The sequence below is a fragment of the Cryptomeria japonica genome, chromosome 5, assembly GCF_030272615.1.
Source record: "Cryptomeria japonica chromosome 5, Sugi_1.0, whole genome shotgun sequence".
NCBI classification, from domain to species: domain Eukaryota; kingdom Viridiplantae; phylum Streptophyta; class Pinopsida; order Cupressales; family Cupressaceae; genus Cryptomeria; species Cryptomeria japonica.
The window spans coordinates 870,484,921-870,504,308 of record NC_081409.1 but is presented as its reverse complement, the minus strand read 5'-3'; the positions used below and the strand labels follow the sequence as shown (position 1 = coordinate 870,504,308).

The 19,388-nt window shown below is 37.7% G+C and overlaps 1 protein-coding gene across 2 annotated transcripts in view; it reads right to left on the bottom strand.

The window, feature by feature from the left end:
* LOC131037854 (dynamin-related protein 3A) overlaps window positions 1-19,388 on the bottom strand; it is a 70,009-nt gene that overhangs the window by 27,852 nt on the left and 22,769 nt on the right. For both annotated transcript variants that reach the window (XM_057970087.2, XM_057970086.2), the window contains exons 3-5: window positions 9,950-10,232; window positions 9,747-9,775; window positions 9,524-9,625 (exon numbers count right to left, since the gene is read on the bottom strand). In XM_057970087.2, coding sequence (XP_057826070.1) covers window positions 9,524-9,625; window positions 9,747-9,775; window positions 9,950-10,232 — 414 coding nt within the window. The remainder of the gene's footprint in view (window positions 1-9,523; window positions 9,626-9,746; window positions 9,776-9,949; window positions 10,233-19,388) is intronic.

Sequence of the window (19,388 nt, the reverse complement as noted above, 5' to 3'; positions counted from 1 at the left end):
TGAACGGTTTGAGTTTTAGAGATTGAAAGTCAGTTTTTGCAAACCAAGTAATAACAGAGTCTAGACACCATCAAAGTGCCTAGAAAGGCCAAAGGACGAAGAATGCAATTGATTTGAACGAATTCGGACAACTTTCTATTTTTGGAAAGTTTGCTTTTTTTACTTTTTCCTATTTTTTAGGAAGTTTCGTTTTTGGCATTTTGAGCACGATCCCCGAAATGGCTATTTTTAGAAAGTTTTCCCTATTTTTTAGGGATGCTTGTTTTTTGCTTTTTCGGAGTGGGGACCTAGGGTTTGCACTGGTACCACTGACCTGCATTGATCGCAATCGAAAATTTTCAAGTTTTGACCCAAAAGGATAAGTTCCTACATTTTAGGGGTTATGGCGCTTCGGATGGGATCTAGCTAAAATTGAATAAGTTATCAAATTTTGAAGTTTTCCAAGTATTTTTCTAAGTCTGGCTAATCATGTTTGGTGTCAAATGTTGTTCCAGGAACTCCAAAAAGGCCACCCAAGCAAGGTATGGTGGTGCCAAGACTCGTTCCATGTGCTCAAGAAAGTCTGCCCAAGCATGGTATGATGGTACCTCAAGCTTCACCAAGTCCGCCTTAGGACAAAAGCAAACTCCTCCCAAGGTAATGAGTGATGGTGCCTAACTTCAACAAAGTCTGCCCTCCTTGGTGCAAGGAAGTGAAAAAGTCTGCCCTCCATGGTTCTTAGATTTGGTAAAGTCCGCCCCATGATGGAGAGGGAGACTCGCAAAGTCATACATCAAAGAAAGTCCGCCCTATCATGAAGAAAGATCAAGCAAAGTCCGCCTTGGGTGATGGTGCTTAAGTATCTCAAAGTTCACCCAGGAAGCGAGGGAAATAACAAAATTCAAGGATTCTCAAGTCAAGTATGCCTAACCTACAAGAAGATGGTTCCTAACTTCAACAAAGTATGCCCTTACCTTACCTCGAATGAGATGAAGTCCGCCTTGATCTATGGTGCATAAGATGAGCAAAGTCCGCCCAAGGTGATAAGTATAAGATGGTGCCTAAGATGGATGGAGTCCGCCCTGCTGCAAGTAAAGTTCACAGTGATCAAGAAAGTCGACCTATGGTTAAGACCTCAAGCATATGATGGATCACAACCTAGGTAAAGTCTGCCCTAGAGAGAAGGAAGTAGCATGTGGATGGTGCTTGATCCCTCCAAAGTCCGCCCTATCTCAATTAAAAGTTGAAACAAACTCAACAAAGTCCGCCCTGCTTGTGATTGAGGTCAAAACAAGTCAAAGATTGCTGACTAAGTTTTTAAAAAATAGAATATTCTTCAAGTGATGTCAGAAGATCTTCATGGAATTCGATCTAGGAATCAAAATAGAATGTTTTGAAAAGAGGATATATTGCAAATCAGTTTGAACTAGGGACTGAAAATCAAAATAGACAGTTGCAAGATGAAGAGTTCGAACTAGATAAGAGATGACAGTTCAACTGAACACCAAAATAGAAACATTCTTTAAGGATTCGAAGGCCTGAAATGATATTAGAAACAAATTTTCGAAGAGATCCTCTGTGTTTCTAATTGAGAATTCGAACTTCACTACAAATGCATTTCATTCTTTCATTTTCTCATATGAAGTTCGAACTTTGGAGAGCAAGTGGAGAAAGTTCCCAAAAGGTTTCTTGCAGGTTGAGCATATTCTTGGTGAAGTTCTGAGTTCAACTATCATTTCAAACCTTAGCATTCTCAGATTTTGGGAGTTAAACCAGCTGATAGAAGGCAGATTCATCGAGTTTTCTGAGTTTTCATCAAGTTCCTTCTATTTTCTTGACTTTTTCTTCTCAATCGATTGAAGGTGAAGCTGGTTTTTGTGGGTAAATTCATTAATTTTCTGAGTTCGTAGGGGATAATGAAGTAAGAGTGCCTTCTGCCAAGGAACCAGTTTTTACTAGAGCTACAGAGGTTGAGGAACCTGAGCCTCCAGAGGTTTTTCTTGATGGTATAGTTACTCGACCTGGAGAAATGGATGGTGGATTTGATAAAGATACCATGGAGCAATCAACCATTCCTGATTGGTTGAGAGAAAGGATAAGGGCTAAGGTTCCTGATGAAACCCACTCAAAAGAAAATACCGCAGCATTTTTGGCAAAGGTGAAAGAACCAGTTGTGATTAAACCAAAGTTCAAAAACTCAGACTCGCCACGGACTCAGCAAACCAAAAATTTGGACTCGGACTCGTGAAAGACTCGCGCGAAAGACTCGACAAGGACTCAGCAAAAAAAAACAGTAGTTTTACAAAAAAAATAAAGAAATTAATGCATTTAGAGAACATAAGAGCCTTAATTGAAACATTACACATGTCATATGATCAACAAATGCGCAATATTTGAAATTTCATCATTCATACTGATAGTTTCAAACTTTCAACTCTAAAATGTATAATACCAAGATTTCTTCAATGCTAATTATGTTGTTATATGGAGCCTAATCAGACTCGGAGGTTAAATTTTCCCTACTTCCATCAGCGCAGTTTCCCCTTAACACCCAAAAAAGTCAAAAAGGGGGGGAGTTACGCCAAATGAAGGCAAAAAAACAAAAAAAAAAACTCATTTTTAAAGCTTGCCTGATGGTTTTTCTGGGTCGCGCGAGTCCATCTGAAAGACTCGCGAGTCTGTGCAAAAGACTCGCGAGTCTTTCAAATGGACTCGCTAGGACTTGCCTTGCGAGTCCTCGGCGAGTCAACTCGTGGATCCCACGGACTCGTGAGTCTGTGGTGAGTCCATGCGAGTCCACGAGTTTTTAAACTATGAATTAAACCACCTAAGCCAACTAGAAAATTCTCTTTGATAGTTGTGCCAAAGGAAGGAAAGACCCAGAGTGATGTTGCTCCTGAATATTATGAAATTACTACTATGAATATCAGAAAGAGCACCAAACTCCAAGAAATTCAGGAGTTTGATGTTGCTGGTAACACATTGAAGGAGAGACTAAACAAGGAAGTAGAAAGAAGACAAAAAGTGGAAGAAGAAAATGAGCAATGGATAAAATATGTTCTCCATCTAACTAAGCCACTTAATCATGAGATACTAATTACCCCTCCACAGCCTCTTCCGCAGGAGTCGATGAAAGATTATGAGGGCATGAAGGGCACATTCAGGCAAGTTAAGGAATGGACCTCAGATGCTTCGGCACGTGCTGACATACTTGTCGAAAATTTGGTATCAGCACGAGTCGGCTTCTTCATTGGTCAGCAAAATTCAGGACTTGGCTGCAAATTGGGAGGATATTGAGGAAATCAAAGACGAAATACTTCCACAACTAAGGATTATCCGAGGGCTGTCACAGCAAGACTTGATAGATGCAGGTGTCATTTAGGCTGGGGATACGTATGATTTTAACACTTGGTATTGTGCTTTGGTCACCAGGACTGAGATCCTAAAGAAATATGAGACTAAGTGTTCTGAAATTGAGAAAAATGTTAGAGAAATTTTGATTAAAGTGTTTCGTGTGGCATCAGAAATTTGGCAAAGGGAGGGTATGTGAGAAAAACACCTGCAGGCAGAGAACCTGAGAGCCAGAATTCAATCAAGCTTTTTCAAAATCTCGAGAATGATTGATAACGGAGATCTCTCAAGAATTGCGAGTTTTCTCCTCATTGACAAAAAGTTTCTTGCGCAAGCAATTGAGTGGGAATGCATCCTTGCCATGTGTATTGATGATATGGACGTCATCAACTTCCAAATTAGTAACTTGCCAAGTATCGCTATGGAAGAGGTTCGGCTCATTGTGTCCAGATACATTGAATCTGCAAAAAAGGAAACTGGACACTCACCTCAGTGATAATAGCAATTGTGCCGCGTGTCACCCTTCTACTTGTTCTAACTGTTAGAGTTTTGAGAAACCCTAATTAGAGTTAGTAGCTTTCAATCTTGGCCCTTGATCACTGTTTGCTCTCGGTCGTTCATTGTTTTCTAGAAAACTATATAAGGCTACCTCCTCTCATTTGGAGAGTGTGAGGTTTTTGATATATTGTTGCGTGAGGATCATTTTTTCAAATAATACATTGCATGTGCGCTTTCTCTTAAGGCTTTGTAATCTCGGTTATTTGAGTGATTAGCATGGTTTCAATTTCCTCAATGCATTAGTTAGAAGTTAATTTCGATTTGCTTTCAAGTTGTTAGAGTTGAATGAAGGATTTGGTAAGTATTAATTAACGGTGTATCTCCACTCATACTTTTGGTGAATGGATGATTTCCATTTCACTGTGCAAAGTTAGTTTGAGCCATCCCCTGTGTATGCCAAAACTTCGATCATAAGCACAACCCATTGCAGATTGCACCCGCTTTGTGTAGTTGTCCTTGGTGTGGCGAAGCAAAGCGTGGTTTCCCGAGAACACCTAGTTAAAACCGTCTCCGGAATTCATTGGTTTAAACCAGTTTTCTTAACCCTATCCCCTTTTCCCCATATTTGAAAGCCTAAATCCCGGAAAATCCCCCCCAAAAAAAGGGAAGAGAGAGAACCTGAAATTGACAAATTTATCTAAGTCCAGAAGCTTGAAAGACATTTGTAAACGTAAGTCCCCCTTGAGATTTTCAGCATACACTACCCAAGTAGCTATCCCACTAAAGTCGCTTGCTCACACATATAGACCTTGGAATCGCCATATGATAAGCAGTGATTTTTCAGGAGAAAATAGAATACCTTTGGGTATCTTATTCTAATGTTCGGTATATGATAAAACGTACACCAACAGGTCCCTACCTCCAAGAACACCCTAAAGCTATTACTTCACACATTTTGACTCATTTGGTCATTTGTGTGAGAAGAAAAAACTTGGAGCAGTAAGAGGGTTTGAAGGAAGCCATTGAAAGAGGAGGTGCAATAGGGAATATAAGGCAAAGCGGTTCAACCTAGGGCAAGTATCTTCCTTCAAGCTTGAAAGAGATAAGTTTCATTCTTCCATTTTCCAATTTTCCATTCTTTTTCAAAATTTGAAGCATGAAATAACAGAAAGAGCAGCAATGAGGGTGATAGTAGTAGTGAGAATGAAATGGAAGTTGTTGGTGGAAATGCAAGTGGAAGTGCTAAGAGAAGTAGTGGGTAGCAATTTAATATATTTAAGTGCCCTTCAAAAATCATGGAAACATATGCAGAGAGCCCTTTCAATAAAAATAAACCTCTTCTCCAATTTGTTACACCTAGGGGTCAAGGGAAAAGAAATTCAGGAGGAGGGAGTAGGGCGTGGGATTGTCATGTTTGCTTGACAGATTTTAGGGGCAGATACACAAGGGTAAAAAATCTCATTTTTTGGGTGTTCCAAGCCATGGGGCCAAAGCTTGTCCAAAACTAAAAGATGAGGAGAGTATAAGTGCCATAGATTGCACATGGAGGCAGAAAAGGGGAAATAAGGTGAGGCAATGCCAACGCCTTCTTTTGCATGTTCACAAACATCTGCGCCTATGGCATCCACTATTGGTAGTAGAATGTCAAGTTGAGACGAGAAAAGAGGAAGATGGGTAGTGAGAAGGGAGGGTCAGTAGAAGCTTTGTTTAATGCACAAGGACATGAACTACAGAGATATTCAGTGCTAGATTCTTTTTTGCCTATGACATCCCATTTCATGTGACACGTTCCTCTTACTTCAAACAAATGGTCAAAGATATAGCCCCTACCAATCCCACATTCACACCCTCTAGAGATCATAAACTACAAACTACTCTCCTAGACAAAGAATATTCCAAGGTTAATGTGCTAATAGAGGATATGAGGAGAACTTGGATGAGGTTTGGATGCTATATTGCGATGGATGGGTGGACTGATGTTAGACATCGACCACTTATCAATATCATTGTCACATTACTTGTTGGTTCTTATTTTCTCAAAGTTGGGGATTGTTCAAAGAAGCACAAGGATGCAGAGTTCCACTTTAGCATTTTGAGGGATGTCTAGAGGAGGCTAGGGTTGCTAATGTTTTGTACGGGTGATCATTGATTCAGCACATGTGTGTAAATCGGGTGGTTTGATGGTGGAGGGTGCTTACAAGAACATCTTTTGGACCCCATGTTGTGTTCATGCATTGAAAGATATAGGAAAAATAGATTGAGTCAAGCAAGTGGTGGCAAAAGCTGAAGACATTCAAATGTTCATTTGCAACCACCACATCTCAATTGCTCTCTTTAGGTCATTTTCAAAGGAATTCCTCAAACCCGTTGACACAAGGTATGCCACTTGCTTCATTTTGTATCAAACTTCCAATTTTTTATTTTCATAAACATTGAATATAGGTATGCCATGTAAAAAAATTATTATTTTAATGAATACAGGTATTGCACTTACTTCATCGTGTTGGAGAGGATGCTTGAGGTGCATGATCCTCTACCGTTGATGGTGGTGAATCCTGAGTGAGCTAGATGGCGGGAATCAAACTCTACTAAAGGAAAATCCGCCAAACAAAAGAGTCTTGATTACAATTGGTGGGTCCACTGTGAGGTAAGAAATTGCTAATTTTATTATTAAATAGCTGATTGTTTTAAAAATTACATATTAGATTGCTGATTTCATATTCTGATTTTAATATTTTGAACTTTGCACTTGCATATATGTTTGTTCTATCATCTCACCTATTGTAGATGTCATTAGGTATGCCGATACAAACTCTCCTAGACCTGGAAGATAAAGCAAACAATTTCGGCTAAGGATCCTACTTTGGGGTTTTATGAGCAACACATTAGGCCCATTGTGACACAAAGGTGGAACATAATGAATACCCCACTTCATATGGCAGCCTATGCTCTAAATCCCTAATGGTATGCACCAGGAATGGAAGGGTGCCTCCATGTGATGACAAAGAGGTTTTAGATGGGTTCACATGGGCCATTGATGAGATATATCCACAAGAGGAGGCTTCCATACTTCAAACACATTTCCTTGAGTTCACAAATCTTTGTGGTTCTACATTGAGTAAACCAAATGCGAAGTTGTATATAGCTAGCTATATTAGCCCAAAGAAACCCTATTGGATGGTGGACATGGTGTGGGAGGGATACACCACAATTGAAGTTGCTTGCCACTCACCTCCTTCATAGGTTGCTAGTTCCTCTACTACAGAGAGGAGTCGGTCCACATATGGCTTTATTCACTCCATCAAGAGGAATAGACTTACCCCTAGACGAGCGGAGAAGCTACTGGTCGTGCATAGTGCTTTTCGACTTTAAGATCGTCAGGCTCCAACGTATAGGTAGACTCTAGCTTTACGGTGGGATGTTGACCCCGAAGATGTGGCCCAAGTTGATGAGGAGGAAACGCCAAGGAGATTAGTTGGGATTTCATTGGATGAAGTGGACGTGAACCATGACAGTGGCAGAGACTTAGAGGGCTTTGATTTTGATGGAATGTTAGGAGGTGCAAATTAGGGGCAGCACTGTACAATGTTTTTTGTATTTTCATATTGTAATTGACAATGAAACTATATGGCAGCAATGTAGCCTTTGGGCATTTTGTATGTTATTTCTTTGATATCACATTCATATTGACAATGAATTCTGAATTATGAATGCATATTGAATATTGACAATGAATTTTGAACACAAATTTTGTTTGTTCAAACTTAACATTCTATAATGTTTTCATACGCATGCTATATCCCTGTTTTCATATGAATATAATGTATATATGCATGCTTTATGCATGTTTTCATATGAGCATTTATAATTTCCCTATATATTTTAAATTTTCCCTATATTTTATATAGCCGTCGCCACCCTATCCCCAAATTTGGCAAAAAAAATTCGTCGTCTCGGCAACTTGTCCTGCCATCCCCATCCTGATCCCGGAAACTCAAGGTAACATAGTTATTATTTGAATAGTGGTTAAAAACATTTATATTAAAATAAGAATTAAGGAAATTAGAAGGCTGGGGTGTAGGGCACATGATAATTCTCTTCTGGTGTTTTTGTCAAAGCTTCCTACTTCCTTGTAGTCCAAATATCTTCAGTTTTTCCTGTTTCTCCAGACAGTAATTCTTCTCCTGTAGAGTCTGTGGCAGCTTCTCCTAGGACCCCATGAAGGAATGTTCTTCCTTTTGTCACAAAAATGGAATAGCTCCCTCTATTGATGAATTTATTCTTGGCTTCTAGGGATGATGGCATTGATACTGTGGTTGACAGCACAAATGTTTTGATTACTGTCAAAAATATGAAGCTCTTCATCTATTAAGGACAATGCTCAACACAGTATGTCACTCTGATCCCATGACAATAAGAGATGGCCATTTTATTATGTTGGTGAGGTTTCAACTCAGCAGCTGAACAGATGAGCTTAAAGTGATGCTGTTTATTTGTGTTGATTAATTTATTATGTTGGTGAGGTTTCAACTTGGCAGATGAACAGAACAGCTTAGAGTGATGCTGTTTATTCTTGTTTGGGCGTCTTTCCATCACCCCAGTAGTTAACTTTTCACTTGTTTACAGGTCTCAAATACACACTTGAAATGTACCAGCTACTTGATTTTAAAAGAATAATACAAAGTGTGAGGGCCCTAAGTCCTTCATTCCCATGTAAAAAAAATAAGAAAGAAAGCAGCTGAACTATCTTAGTCTGTACTGGTGCTTTTCTCAACTCAATTAACTGTACCTTACTAACTCACCGGGTGAATGGGCCCAACCACTTGTATAGCCATGAGGACTAATGTCACCCACTAAAGCAATTAATTATCAATACAGACAGCATCAATCAACCAACCATAGTGATTTTACCTGGGCATTTCAGAAGTCTGATTTGAAAGGTCTGGCAGTTAAAAGATTATTGAATCCAAGTAAGGAGTCTCAAATAAGATCTGGAGATTGGAATGGGGGAATCTCAGTCAGGAATATTACAAAACCATGCATGAGCATACTGGTGAGTCCGTGACAAACCTTTTAATTTTTTAGCCTCCTAACCTTAACAAAATACATACCACCTCCCTAAAGAGATCAAAAACCTTCATATTCAAATTGTCAGACTGTTCAGAGACATGACTGACATCAAATGCTTCTACTGCCAGTGTTATTTATAAAGCAATGTCATGATTACCAAATCTCCACTCTGATTCCTATTGGATTTTATTTTCTTGTATTGTTTGTAAATAGAAATATTGACTTTATAATAGATGTGACCTTAAACATCACCATCCCTTAAAAACGATAGCAAAACATTTATAAAACCTTCACGGCATCAAGAATATCATAGCTACGTAGACGTGTCATACATGATATTGCAGGCACTATTACATGAGAAGGAGAGAGAGCGAGAGAGAGAGAGAGAGAGAGAGAGAGAGAGAGAGAGAGAGAGAGAGAGAGAGAGAAGCAAAAACAGTCAACTTACACTTGAGAAATTAAGAAATTAAGAAATTCACTGACATGGAGCATTCAAAGAAAAGAATGAAAGAACATAATTATTTTTCACTGGTGCAATTTGAACGTCATAGACATGCAAAGAAGCCTGATACAATCATTGTTGGAATTACTTTATACAAAGACAAATGACAGATATTAAGCATACCGCTTGACTGCGATTAACAACTCCAACATAACCCAAGCGCAGGGGAATCACATTTCCAAGAAGAAAATTAGTAGCATCAGTTCCCCTATCCATGATATCAAGCTGGAAATATGCAATTAACAAGACATTACATTTTGAAAATTCATTAAAAGAATAGACTGAGCAATTCTCAAATAAAATCAATCAACAATTTATATTCTTTACTTTTTTCTGGTTCCCTTACCTTTGTAATCACACCTATAGTTCGGTGACCTGAAACAAGGAACAAATCCCATTATTAGAATACCCCAAAATCGACTAAGCAACTAGATTCAGTGCGCCTATATCCTTGAGAAGACCTACAACATCCGCTGAGGACACATTAGAATGGAAGGATTTAAATCAAGATCCAAAGTAGCTATCTAAACATACTTCAAAGTGAATTACCATCAACATCAGCAACTCTTGCCATCTGAAGTGCATCAGAATTTGATAGGTCTGCATTTGCAGGTGAAACAGCTAGTATAACACACGTTTCATGCTTGATATATGACATAATCATTGTTCTAATCCGAGCCTCAATGTCAGTAGGTTGATCACCAACTGGAACCTTGGTTATGCCAGGCAAGTCCACTAAAGTTATGTTAAGAACATTTGGAGAATAGATTTTCAATCGAATTTGCTTATCAGAGACACCTTTGTTTACTCCAACTTCTCTCTCTGTTTCCGCCTGCACCATTTCAGTGCAAAGTTAGAGGCTCAACAATAAAAGATCTCACTTTTTTACTTTTGAATATAGATAGAATCTACAAACGTCTCCTATGTGCATAATGAAATGGATGATAAAGATGGGAAGAAATAGATTTTTTTCCTCAGATAATGGACAACACTAAATCTAATTACAAACATTCCAGTACACAACATTCCTTGTATTGCTTACATAAAATGGAAACTCACTTTCACTCTATTAAAATAAACATGGATTATCATTATGTTAGAGAAGCATTGAAATATTTATGTGTAATTGACTGTTCTTTCAGATTTATTAGACTTAAAGCATAAGCTTGTTCAGCAATAATTGCAGCGTCGACATGATATGTAGTATATAAAGCTTTATGAAAACTTTAAAAAACAGTTGTTACATACAAGGGTTCAGTTCTGACGTTGTCACACATCGCCCCATTGCAATGGGGACCCCTACCTTTTGCTTAGCTTAGGTGTTTTGGTTGTCTTGGCTTAGCTGTAGTCTCCTGGGCGTTAACCTTTGCTAGTGAAGGAGAGGTGTGTAGGTTGAGGTAAGGTTGTCAAAACTGATAAAGGTTGCTATGTTGACATTTTGTCAATGCTGCTGAGGTTGCTAGCTTATTGTCATTGTTGCAAAATGTTGTTAAAGTGCAAGGAAAATTGCCAAAGTTGTTGACAAAAGGTTGTCAAGTGCAAGATGTTGTAATGGTGATTGTGAGTATGACTTGAGGGAATAAATATGTGTTTTGATCATTTTGAGGTGGAATTGCAACATTCCCTTGTAATTTTGCCCAATTCCACATTTTCCCTTCAAGATCGAGAAAAATAAATTGAATGAATGATTCAATAATCGGATAATCTATTCAACAATATACAAGCGTATATAAAGAGATTACAAGGATGAAGTTCTAAATTAAGAACAAGTCGTTTAAAGTGAACTACTAAAAGCTAAACGCTAAATAAAGCTTAAAAACTAATTAACTAAAAAGAAAAAGCTAAATGCTAAATAAAGCTTAAAATCTAAATGACCATTAAACAAGGAACTAAATATAGGTGACTAAAATATAATTAAATATTCTAATACCCTCCCATAATGGTCATTCTATCTACTAACTACCCTACAGAAGACACTGCAGGTCTTTTGATCACAAATGAAAAGAACACTCTGCTACGGTGGAGACCCTTCTGGATCTGAAAAGTGTTAATGACCAAGAATACCAGAATCCATCCAACCTGACATTGGGTAACCAAACTGAAACCTGAAACCATGATTTTGAGGAAAATCGGCAAACCCTTTTGCAGAAGAGTATCAACTCCAAAACTGACTGCAAGATACCATGGTTGCAGATGTTCGCCCTGGCAGGTGCGACCCAAACTAACTGCAACAAAGCACGATTTTGAGGAAAAAACCGTCAAACCCTGAAATAGGAACCCTTGAAAAGAGAATTTACGATTTTGAGGAGAAAATCGAAAAACCAAGAAATTTATGGTTACAAATCATCGTTTTTGTGGAAAAAAAGGGTAAAACCCAGATAATTAAAATCTTACGCGAATATCGCGGATTACAGATGAGATAATTTTTAAGGGAAAATTATAAACCTTGCAAACAATTTTTGAGGAAAAAATCGTGAAAACCCTCCCATGATTTTTTTTGTGGAAAAAATCAGAAAACCGACAGACAATTTTTCAGGAAAAAATCGTGAAAACCTTGAGACTTGTAGAACGAGGTCTGGCCTAAATCAATTTGATCAAGGCAACGATATTCAGATATCGTGAACATGCATTGTTTCCAAGTGTTGTGGCAGTTGTTGAACTTTTGTCTGTGTTCCAACATGATGCTGGTCAAAGATGTGATCACGAAAATGGAGGTTGAACGAGTTCAACCTAGTGAAAGCATGAGATAGAAGAATCTGATTCAAAAAATCAGAATAGAAGCAGCTGCACAAAAAATCTGAAACTCTGGAGGAGAATTCTGGCACAAGTTCCAAGGTGCAAATTTCAAGGTTCGACAAAAACCCAGAAATTAAAATTTTCTGCACACTTAAAACAGCATAAACGGTGCCCAAAAAACAGCAAAAATCCCAACGTCCACAGAAATTGCAAACTGTTTTTAAATTCTAAGGCAAATTCGTTGGCACAAAATTCGAGGCACCCAAAAAAATCTGAGACCAACCCAAAAAAGCTCTTGAAAAACCCACCAAGAATCTGAAATCAGAATATAGATCCAACGGCTCAAAAATCGAGGCACGGAAAACGATGCACCAAGAAAAATTTGACGACAACCCAGTTGAGGTCTTGAAAAACCCACGAAGAATCTGCAACCAAAATAAAATTTTGACTTGAACTGAAGGGTCAAAACCCTAGTCGAAAATTGCAAAAACCCTAGAAAAATTTTCAATCTACAAAAAAAAAACCTCCAGGTTGCAGGCCCGAAAATTTCCAGAACTCTAAAAAAAACATGAACTGCTGCCCAACACAAATTCGCCCACGAACCGGAAACCCTCAAAAAGCCTTCTAAAAAGTAAAATCATTTTTTTTAATAAAAAAATAAGGAAAATATTCCAAAAAGAAGGGCATGAATTTTTATTAAAAAATGCGCCACACTTTAAAGAATCCCATTGACCCGCTCTGATACCATGAAAAATAAATTGAATGAATGATTCAATAATCAGATAATCTATTCAACAACATACAAGCGTATATAAAGAGATTACAAGGACAACGTTCTAAATTAAGAACAAGTCGTTTAAAGTGAACTACTAAAAAGCTAAACGCTAAATAAAGCTTAAAAGCTAATTAACTAAAAAGAAAAAGCTAAATGCTAAATAAAGCTTAAAATCTAATCAACTAAAAAGCTAAATGACCATTAAACAAGGAACTAAATATAGGTGACTAAAATATAATTAAATATTCTAATAATGTAGTATATAAAGCTTTATGAAAAATTTAAAAAACAGTTGTTACATACATGGGTTCAGTTCTGACATTTTCACACATCACCCCATTGCAATGGGGACCCCTACCTTTTGCTTAGCTTAGGTGTTTTGGTTGTCTTGGCTTAGCTGTAGTCTCTTGGGCGTTAACCTTTGCTAGTGAAGGAGAGGTGTGTAGGTTGAGGTAAGGTTGTCAAAACTGATAAGGTTGCTATGTTGACATTTTGTCAATGCTGCTGAGGTTGCTAGCTTATTGTCATTGTTGCAAAATGTTGTTAAAGTGCAAGGAAAATTGCCAAAGTTGTTGACAAAAGGTTGTCAAGTGCAAGATGTCGTAATGGTGATTGTGAGTATGACTTGAGGGAATAAATATGTGTTTTAATCATTTTGGGGTGGAATTGCAACATTCCCTTGTAATTTTGCCCAATTCCACATTTTCCCTTCAAGATCGATTTTCACCTTGCTTGGATCAATGCGCAACTTAATGAAACATCGATCTTGCCAAGTGCACGATGCAAAACATAATTAAACACCGCCCTTACAAAGGTGTTAAACTTTGTAAAATTCTGCCATGGTAGAGTGGATGAATATTGAACTTGCATATTGCAAAATTCATCAAAACTCCGACCTAGCCTATGTATCACTGCAAAACTTATGCAAATCCAATCTGCGCTAGTGCAACATTGCAAAAAACTCCTAAACTCTGCCCTAGCCCAATGCATGACCAAGGATAAAGTCCAACCAAGAGAACTCAATGCATAAATTAGATAAAACTCCGCCCCCCTTGTGATTGCAAAGAATGTAAGTCTTGTTGAAAGCCTGACCTGGGCTTTGCAATTGTGCAAATCAGCAGTAAAGTCCGACCTCATGTAGGTGCATCAATGCAAAATTTGTCTCAACTCTGACTTGGGTCAATACATACTGGGAAATCAGTTGAAACTCCGTCCTGATGTCATTGCAAATTTTGTGGAAACTCCAACCTAGCTTATGTATCCATGCAAAGCTTGCTAAAAGTCGGATCAACTTTGTGCGTAACTTGTAAAAACTCCGACCTGCTTTGAATGCACATATTCAGGAAGGTCCGACCAGTCTCATTGCACAAATCTATCAAAGTGTCTGACCTTAAACACTGCACAATTGTTTGGAACTCCGAACTAGGTAAGATGGGCAATGTAAAGATTGGAAGAACTCCAATCTAGCATGGAAACATAGAAATTTCGGACTTTGAAATCAATGCACAACTCAAATAAAGTCCAATCTACTAAGAAGAATGCAACTCATAATCAAAACCTGCCACAAGAAAATTGCAAGACTTCATAAAAGTTCAACTTGCACAATGCAAGACTACATAAAACTCCGACTAGTCTCAATGCAACATTTGAATAAACTCCAACCTAGAGCAAAAGTCAATGTAAAGATGATGTAAAGTCCAATGCATTCATTGCAAGACTTGAAACAAACTCCGACATCAAATGTCAGTGCAAAGTTGTTTGAAACTTCACTTTGGCATGATTGCAAATGTCAAATAAATTCCAAGCAAAACCAAAATAACCCCGACCTGATCTTCAAAGATAGTCGACCTATCATGAAATGCAACGATTCAAATTAGAAAAAGTGTTATGAAGTCGGCCTAATGGGAATGGCTGCTTCTTTAGGCCTAAAGCACCTATAAAGGAAGATCAAATGCGAACATTTCAAACAATTCAAGGCAATTCGGATTTAATTCCAATTGAAGGAGCTGTGCAAATTTATATCAGACCAGGCCAGCGATTTCTTTAAGCCAATTTGATCATTAAATGGATCAAATTTACAATTGGAATTCAGGCGATTTTGTCAAGAGTGAGTTAAGAGCAAGTGAAGAGTGATTTCCTCACATAAATCAGACCGAATTTCAAGTGAATTTTATGAACCACATTGCATTGTCCAGATTTAATTGATTTTGAAGGCATAATTAATGATGCTCTTCTATAATTTACTTATATAATCCTTGATTCGTATTTCTTTTCTTTTCAGGTTTTGAGGCAAAGGACAATGCAAGATAGGGAATCACGACATTCACCTACAACTTTATGGAGAAGACCTCAGAGCATCAAAGAGAGAGAAATCCCTTACACATGCAAGGAGACCAACATCATGATGGAAGTTACTTCAACCATGCATCACAATTTCAATATGGGAAGAAAATCAACATATGAAAGAGACCTCAAAGTGAGATCACACTGGCAACATCAAGGTTGAAAGCTTCATCAACATAAGGAAAGACCTTACTACAATCTTGAATTTCCTTCGGAAATCCAAGAATCACTGCTAGTATAACAAGGAAGCAATCCAAGACAAGAAATGCAAGATGAAAAATAATACAACTGAAGGTCAAGATTCCCAAGTTAGAGGATTGAAGAGCGAATGAAGAGCGAAGGTGATCAAGGAAGCAAATAGTTTCAGAAGAGTTAATCAAACTTAAAAAGCTCGATCAAAGATGATAAAATTTGGGAATATGTCCCATCACCATCACATTGAGCAAACTTGGAAGTGTTGAGCATCAAGAGATATGCCTCAATCACAAAAACTCCTTTGTGATGATCTACATGTTGTAACCGCCTACTCATCATCAGGCCAATCAGGTTTTGCCACATCAAGACATCCAAGTTCATTGAACCTGACTCATTCAAGGAGAGATCAAGTGACACATGGCACTTTATCAAATTTTGTTTCACATACCTAACCTCAATTCTCATCGGTGCACATGCAGATATGGACATGTGTCCAATTTAATTTAATTTTCTTATTAGCTAAAAAAGATTTTATTGTAACAAACCCTAATTAAGGTTTCAGTGTGTAATCTCAGCCATTCATCTCAAATCAATCTAAGCCTTCAAAATAAGGCTCAAGTCTTCTCAATTTAAAGAGCCAAATTGTTAATAGACATTAGATAGCAAGTAATTAGAGTAGAGTACCAAGACTATTGCCAAAGCTTGTTGTAATGAACATACTTTTTCATTGAAGATATGGTAAATTTTGGTGTGCTATTTCAACATGTTGCATGGTCTCTACTTCTCATAGTTTAATTAGAGTTCATTGATCATGGCGGATGCTTATGAAAATATTGTTATAAACTCCTTGGTTCATACTTTTTGTGATTTGTTGATTGTAAATCACAATGTAAAGTTAGCTTGAACCTCATCATTGTGCTAAGTTCGATTGTGAATACTTGTTCAAGTTGCGCCAACATTGGGTATTTGAGTGATGGATTTACAATATGAAAATCTTCCATTTCCTTAAAAGATTGCATCAAATTTGTGTAGTTGTTGTCATCATGGCGAAGCAAAACTTGATTTGAGGGAGTTTGCCTATCTAAGTAACAATCATCATCATCATTGATCTTAGGAGTAGTGTAGTCTTTCTAAACCCTTTACCTCTTTTGCCTTTATTTTCCAAAGTTAGAGTCTATGTTCCAGCAGATTTCAAGCGAAATGTAGATCCCCTTGTGATTCCAGCAAAATCACATCAATTTCACTGAGTCTATCCACAGTACTTAAGTCATACAGTTCGCATTGTAAACCTTGGAGTTTCCTTATTTGATCACATCATTCAGCATATAAGGTTTCTTTGTTCAAGAAAGGATAGAAAACATGGTTTTTTATTTTGTGTTTGAGGTGTCCTAGAAAACACATCAACATGTTCCAAGGATGTCTCTTTATTGTCAAGATAATAACCTTTGCAATATTCTATTTAAGATTGTACAGAGTATAATCGACAGATATCCCATACAAAGTCGAGTTGAACATTCCTATCAATATTGGATTAAATGAGTTCTAAAATTGCTAAGTGAAGGTGAGTTTTCAATTCACAAGCGTCCCAAAAGATGAAAAAATAGCTAGTCATGAATTCACTACAACAAAATGTGTTGAGTACAAAGTTAAATAGCCTATTAAATAGTACTTAAGGTGAGTCTTGACTTAGTGCCTCTCATAAACATTATACCTTCCATCACATTACTATTTCATTTTAAATTTCACATCAATTCAATAAAGTACATGTCTCCATCTTAGCAATACTTCAAACTTAAACCATCAATTTTACAAACTGTCCTTGCCAGGGACAGGTTTGCCATAATATTATGATGCCAGAAGATAATATACTAAGTTAGATGAGTATTGATATGGGCATTCTAATTTTTATTTTTTTTTGGTCCTTACTATGAGTGAGAAGAATATTCAACTACTGTCATTTACACCCACTTTTATTAATATTATAGTTTCCTAAGTTATTAATGCTCAATAATGTAATATATTGTAATTTTAGTTTCTTATTAGAAACTTTCTATTTTGTATTTCTTTGTAATTCTTTATAATGATCTTCATGATCATTCGTAAATACAACAATCATTTTTTACCAAATTACTTTCGTAATATGGTATGAGAGCCTTAGGAAATTCGTTTTTCTAAAAATTTCAATTTTCAGAATTTTTTAAAGACTTTTGGAAAACATTTGCTGGGCTGGTTTTTGCAGGGTCATGAAAAATTTCATTTTTTTATGGAAGTTCTCATTCTCAGCAAATCTTTTTTCCCAAAATCGTGACGGCTAGGGTTTATTTGGCAATGTGAATCTGTTATTTTTTCCCATCTGCAATTTTTCTGCCATTTTTGGACGGAAATCTGCATTTTCGACTAGGGTTATTTCCCTTCATATCAAGTCGAATTTTTTTCCGATTGCAGATTCTTGGTGGGTTTTTCAAGAGCTCAACTGGGTTGTTTTCAAATTTTGTGTCTGCATCGTTTTCCGTGCCTCGAATTTCGTCCCAACAGATTTCAATTTTTATTTCAGATTCTTTTTGGGTTTTTCGTTTTTGGGTTGTCTTTGGATTTTTCAAATTCTTTTTGGGTTTTTCTTGGGAAAAGAATCTCGTCCTTCTACAACAGGAGCCGATCAAGACAAATTTGATGACCGCAATAGGGAAGCTGTCATGCTTCTCAAGCTCTTTGTCACAAATGACCAGCTACCTCAAATTCCTTCTGGTCAATCAACCTCAGAAATTTGGAAGCATCTGAAGGAGTTGCATGAGACATCTAACAAAAGCCGAGCATTCTTCTTGAAGAACCAGTTGCTCTCCATCATGATGGATGAACGCATGTCCTTACAGGAGCATCTCACGAAGATTAAGGACATTCAAGATCAGCTTGAAGCTATTGGTCGGAAAATGGAGGAAGAGGATATGGTAGTCATAACCCTCAAAAGTCTACCAAAATCCTATGAGCACTTCATAGAGAGACTCAACATTACGTCTACAAATGTTGATCTGAAATTTCCAGAGTTATGCACCAAACTTCTGCAGCAGGATCGCTAGAAACAATAATTTGGTAGCAGTGCCACTTCATCCTCCTCTGAGCAAGCATTTGCAGCCAAATCCTTTCACAACGATAAAGGCAAATTTCAGTCATCTCAGTTCTCTCAGTCGAAGGGCTCTAGTCACTCACAAGAAGGCTCGAAAAAGAAAAAGGTTCAATGCAATTATTGTCACAAATATGGCCATTTGATTAAGGATTGTCGCACTCGGATCGCTTCCGAACAACAGAAGCAGGGAGGGTCTCAGCCTAAAGCGAATGTCGTCGAGCACACAGAGCAGAAAGAGTCTGCCTTTTACGCCTTCATGGCTAAAAGACCTGTGGACCATGTGAACTCTTCTGCTTGGTATATTGATTCTGATGCTTCTCGGCATTTCACTCACAGGCGTGATTGGTTTACAGGATTCACTCCCTATATTGATTCAATTATTTTTGGAGGAGGTGAGGAGTACACCGTTGTTGGCAAGGGCAACATTCAGATACAATCTGGTGGGAGGAATCTCATGTTCCTCAATGTGTACTACGTTCCTGGCATGGAACCGATCCTTCTCTCTGTGAGCAGATTATGCGGCATTCTCCTCAGCTTGATGTCATCTTCAGTGCACATAAGTGTTCTATTGTTGATTGTGCGACACGCAATACAGTTGTTGTTGGTATTGAGGATCATGGTCTTTATAGACTTGTGGATACAGGTGATTCTCTTGAGCATGCCTTCGCAGCAAAATCCTCCTCTATCTCCCGTCTATGGCATCAGTGATATGGTCACTTGAACATTCATTATCTTGCTCAGCTTGTTCGAGAAGATTTAGTACATGGCTTACCTGTAATTCAAACTCAAAATCAGCGAGTTTGTGACGCTTGTCAAGC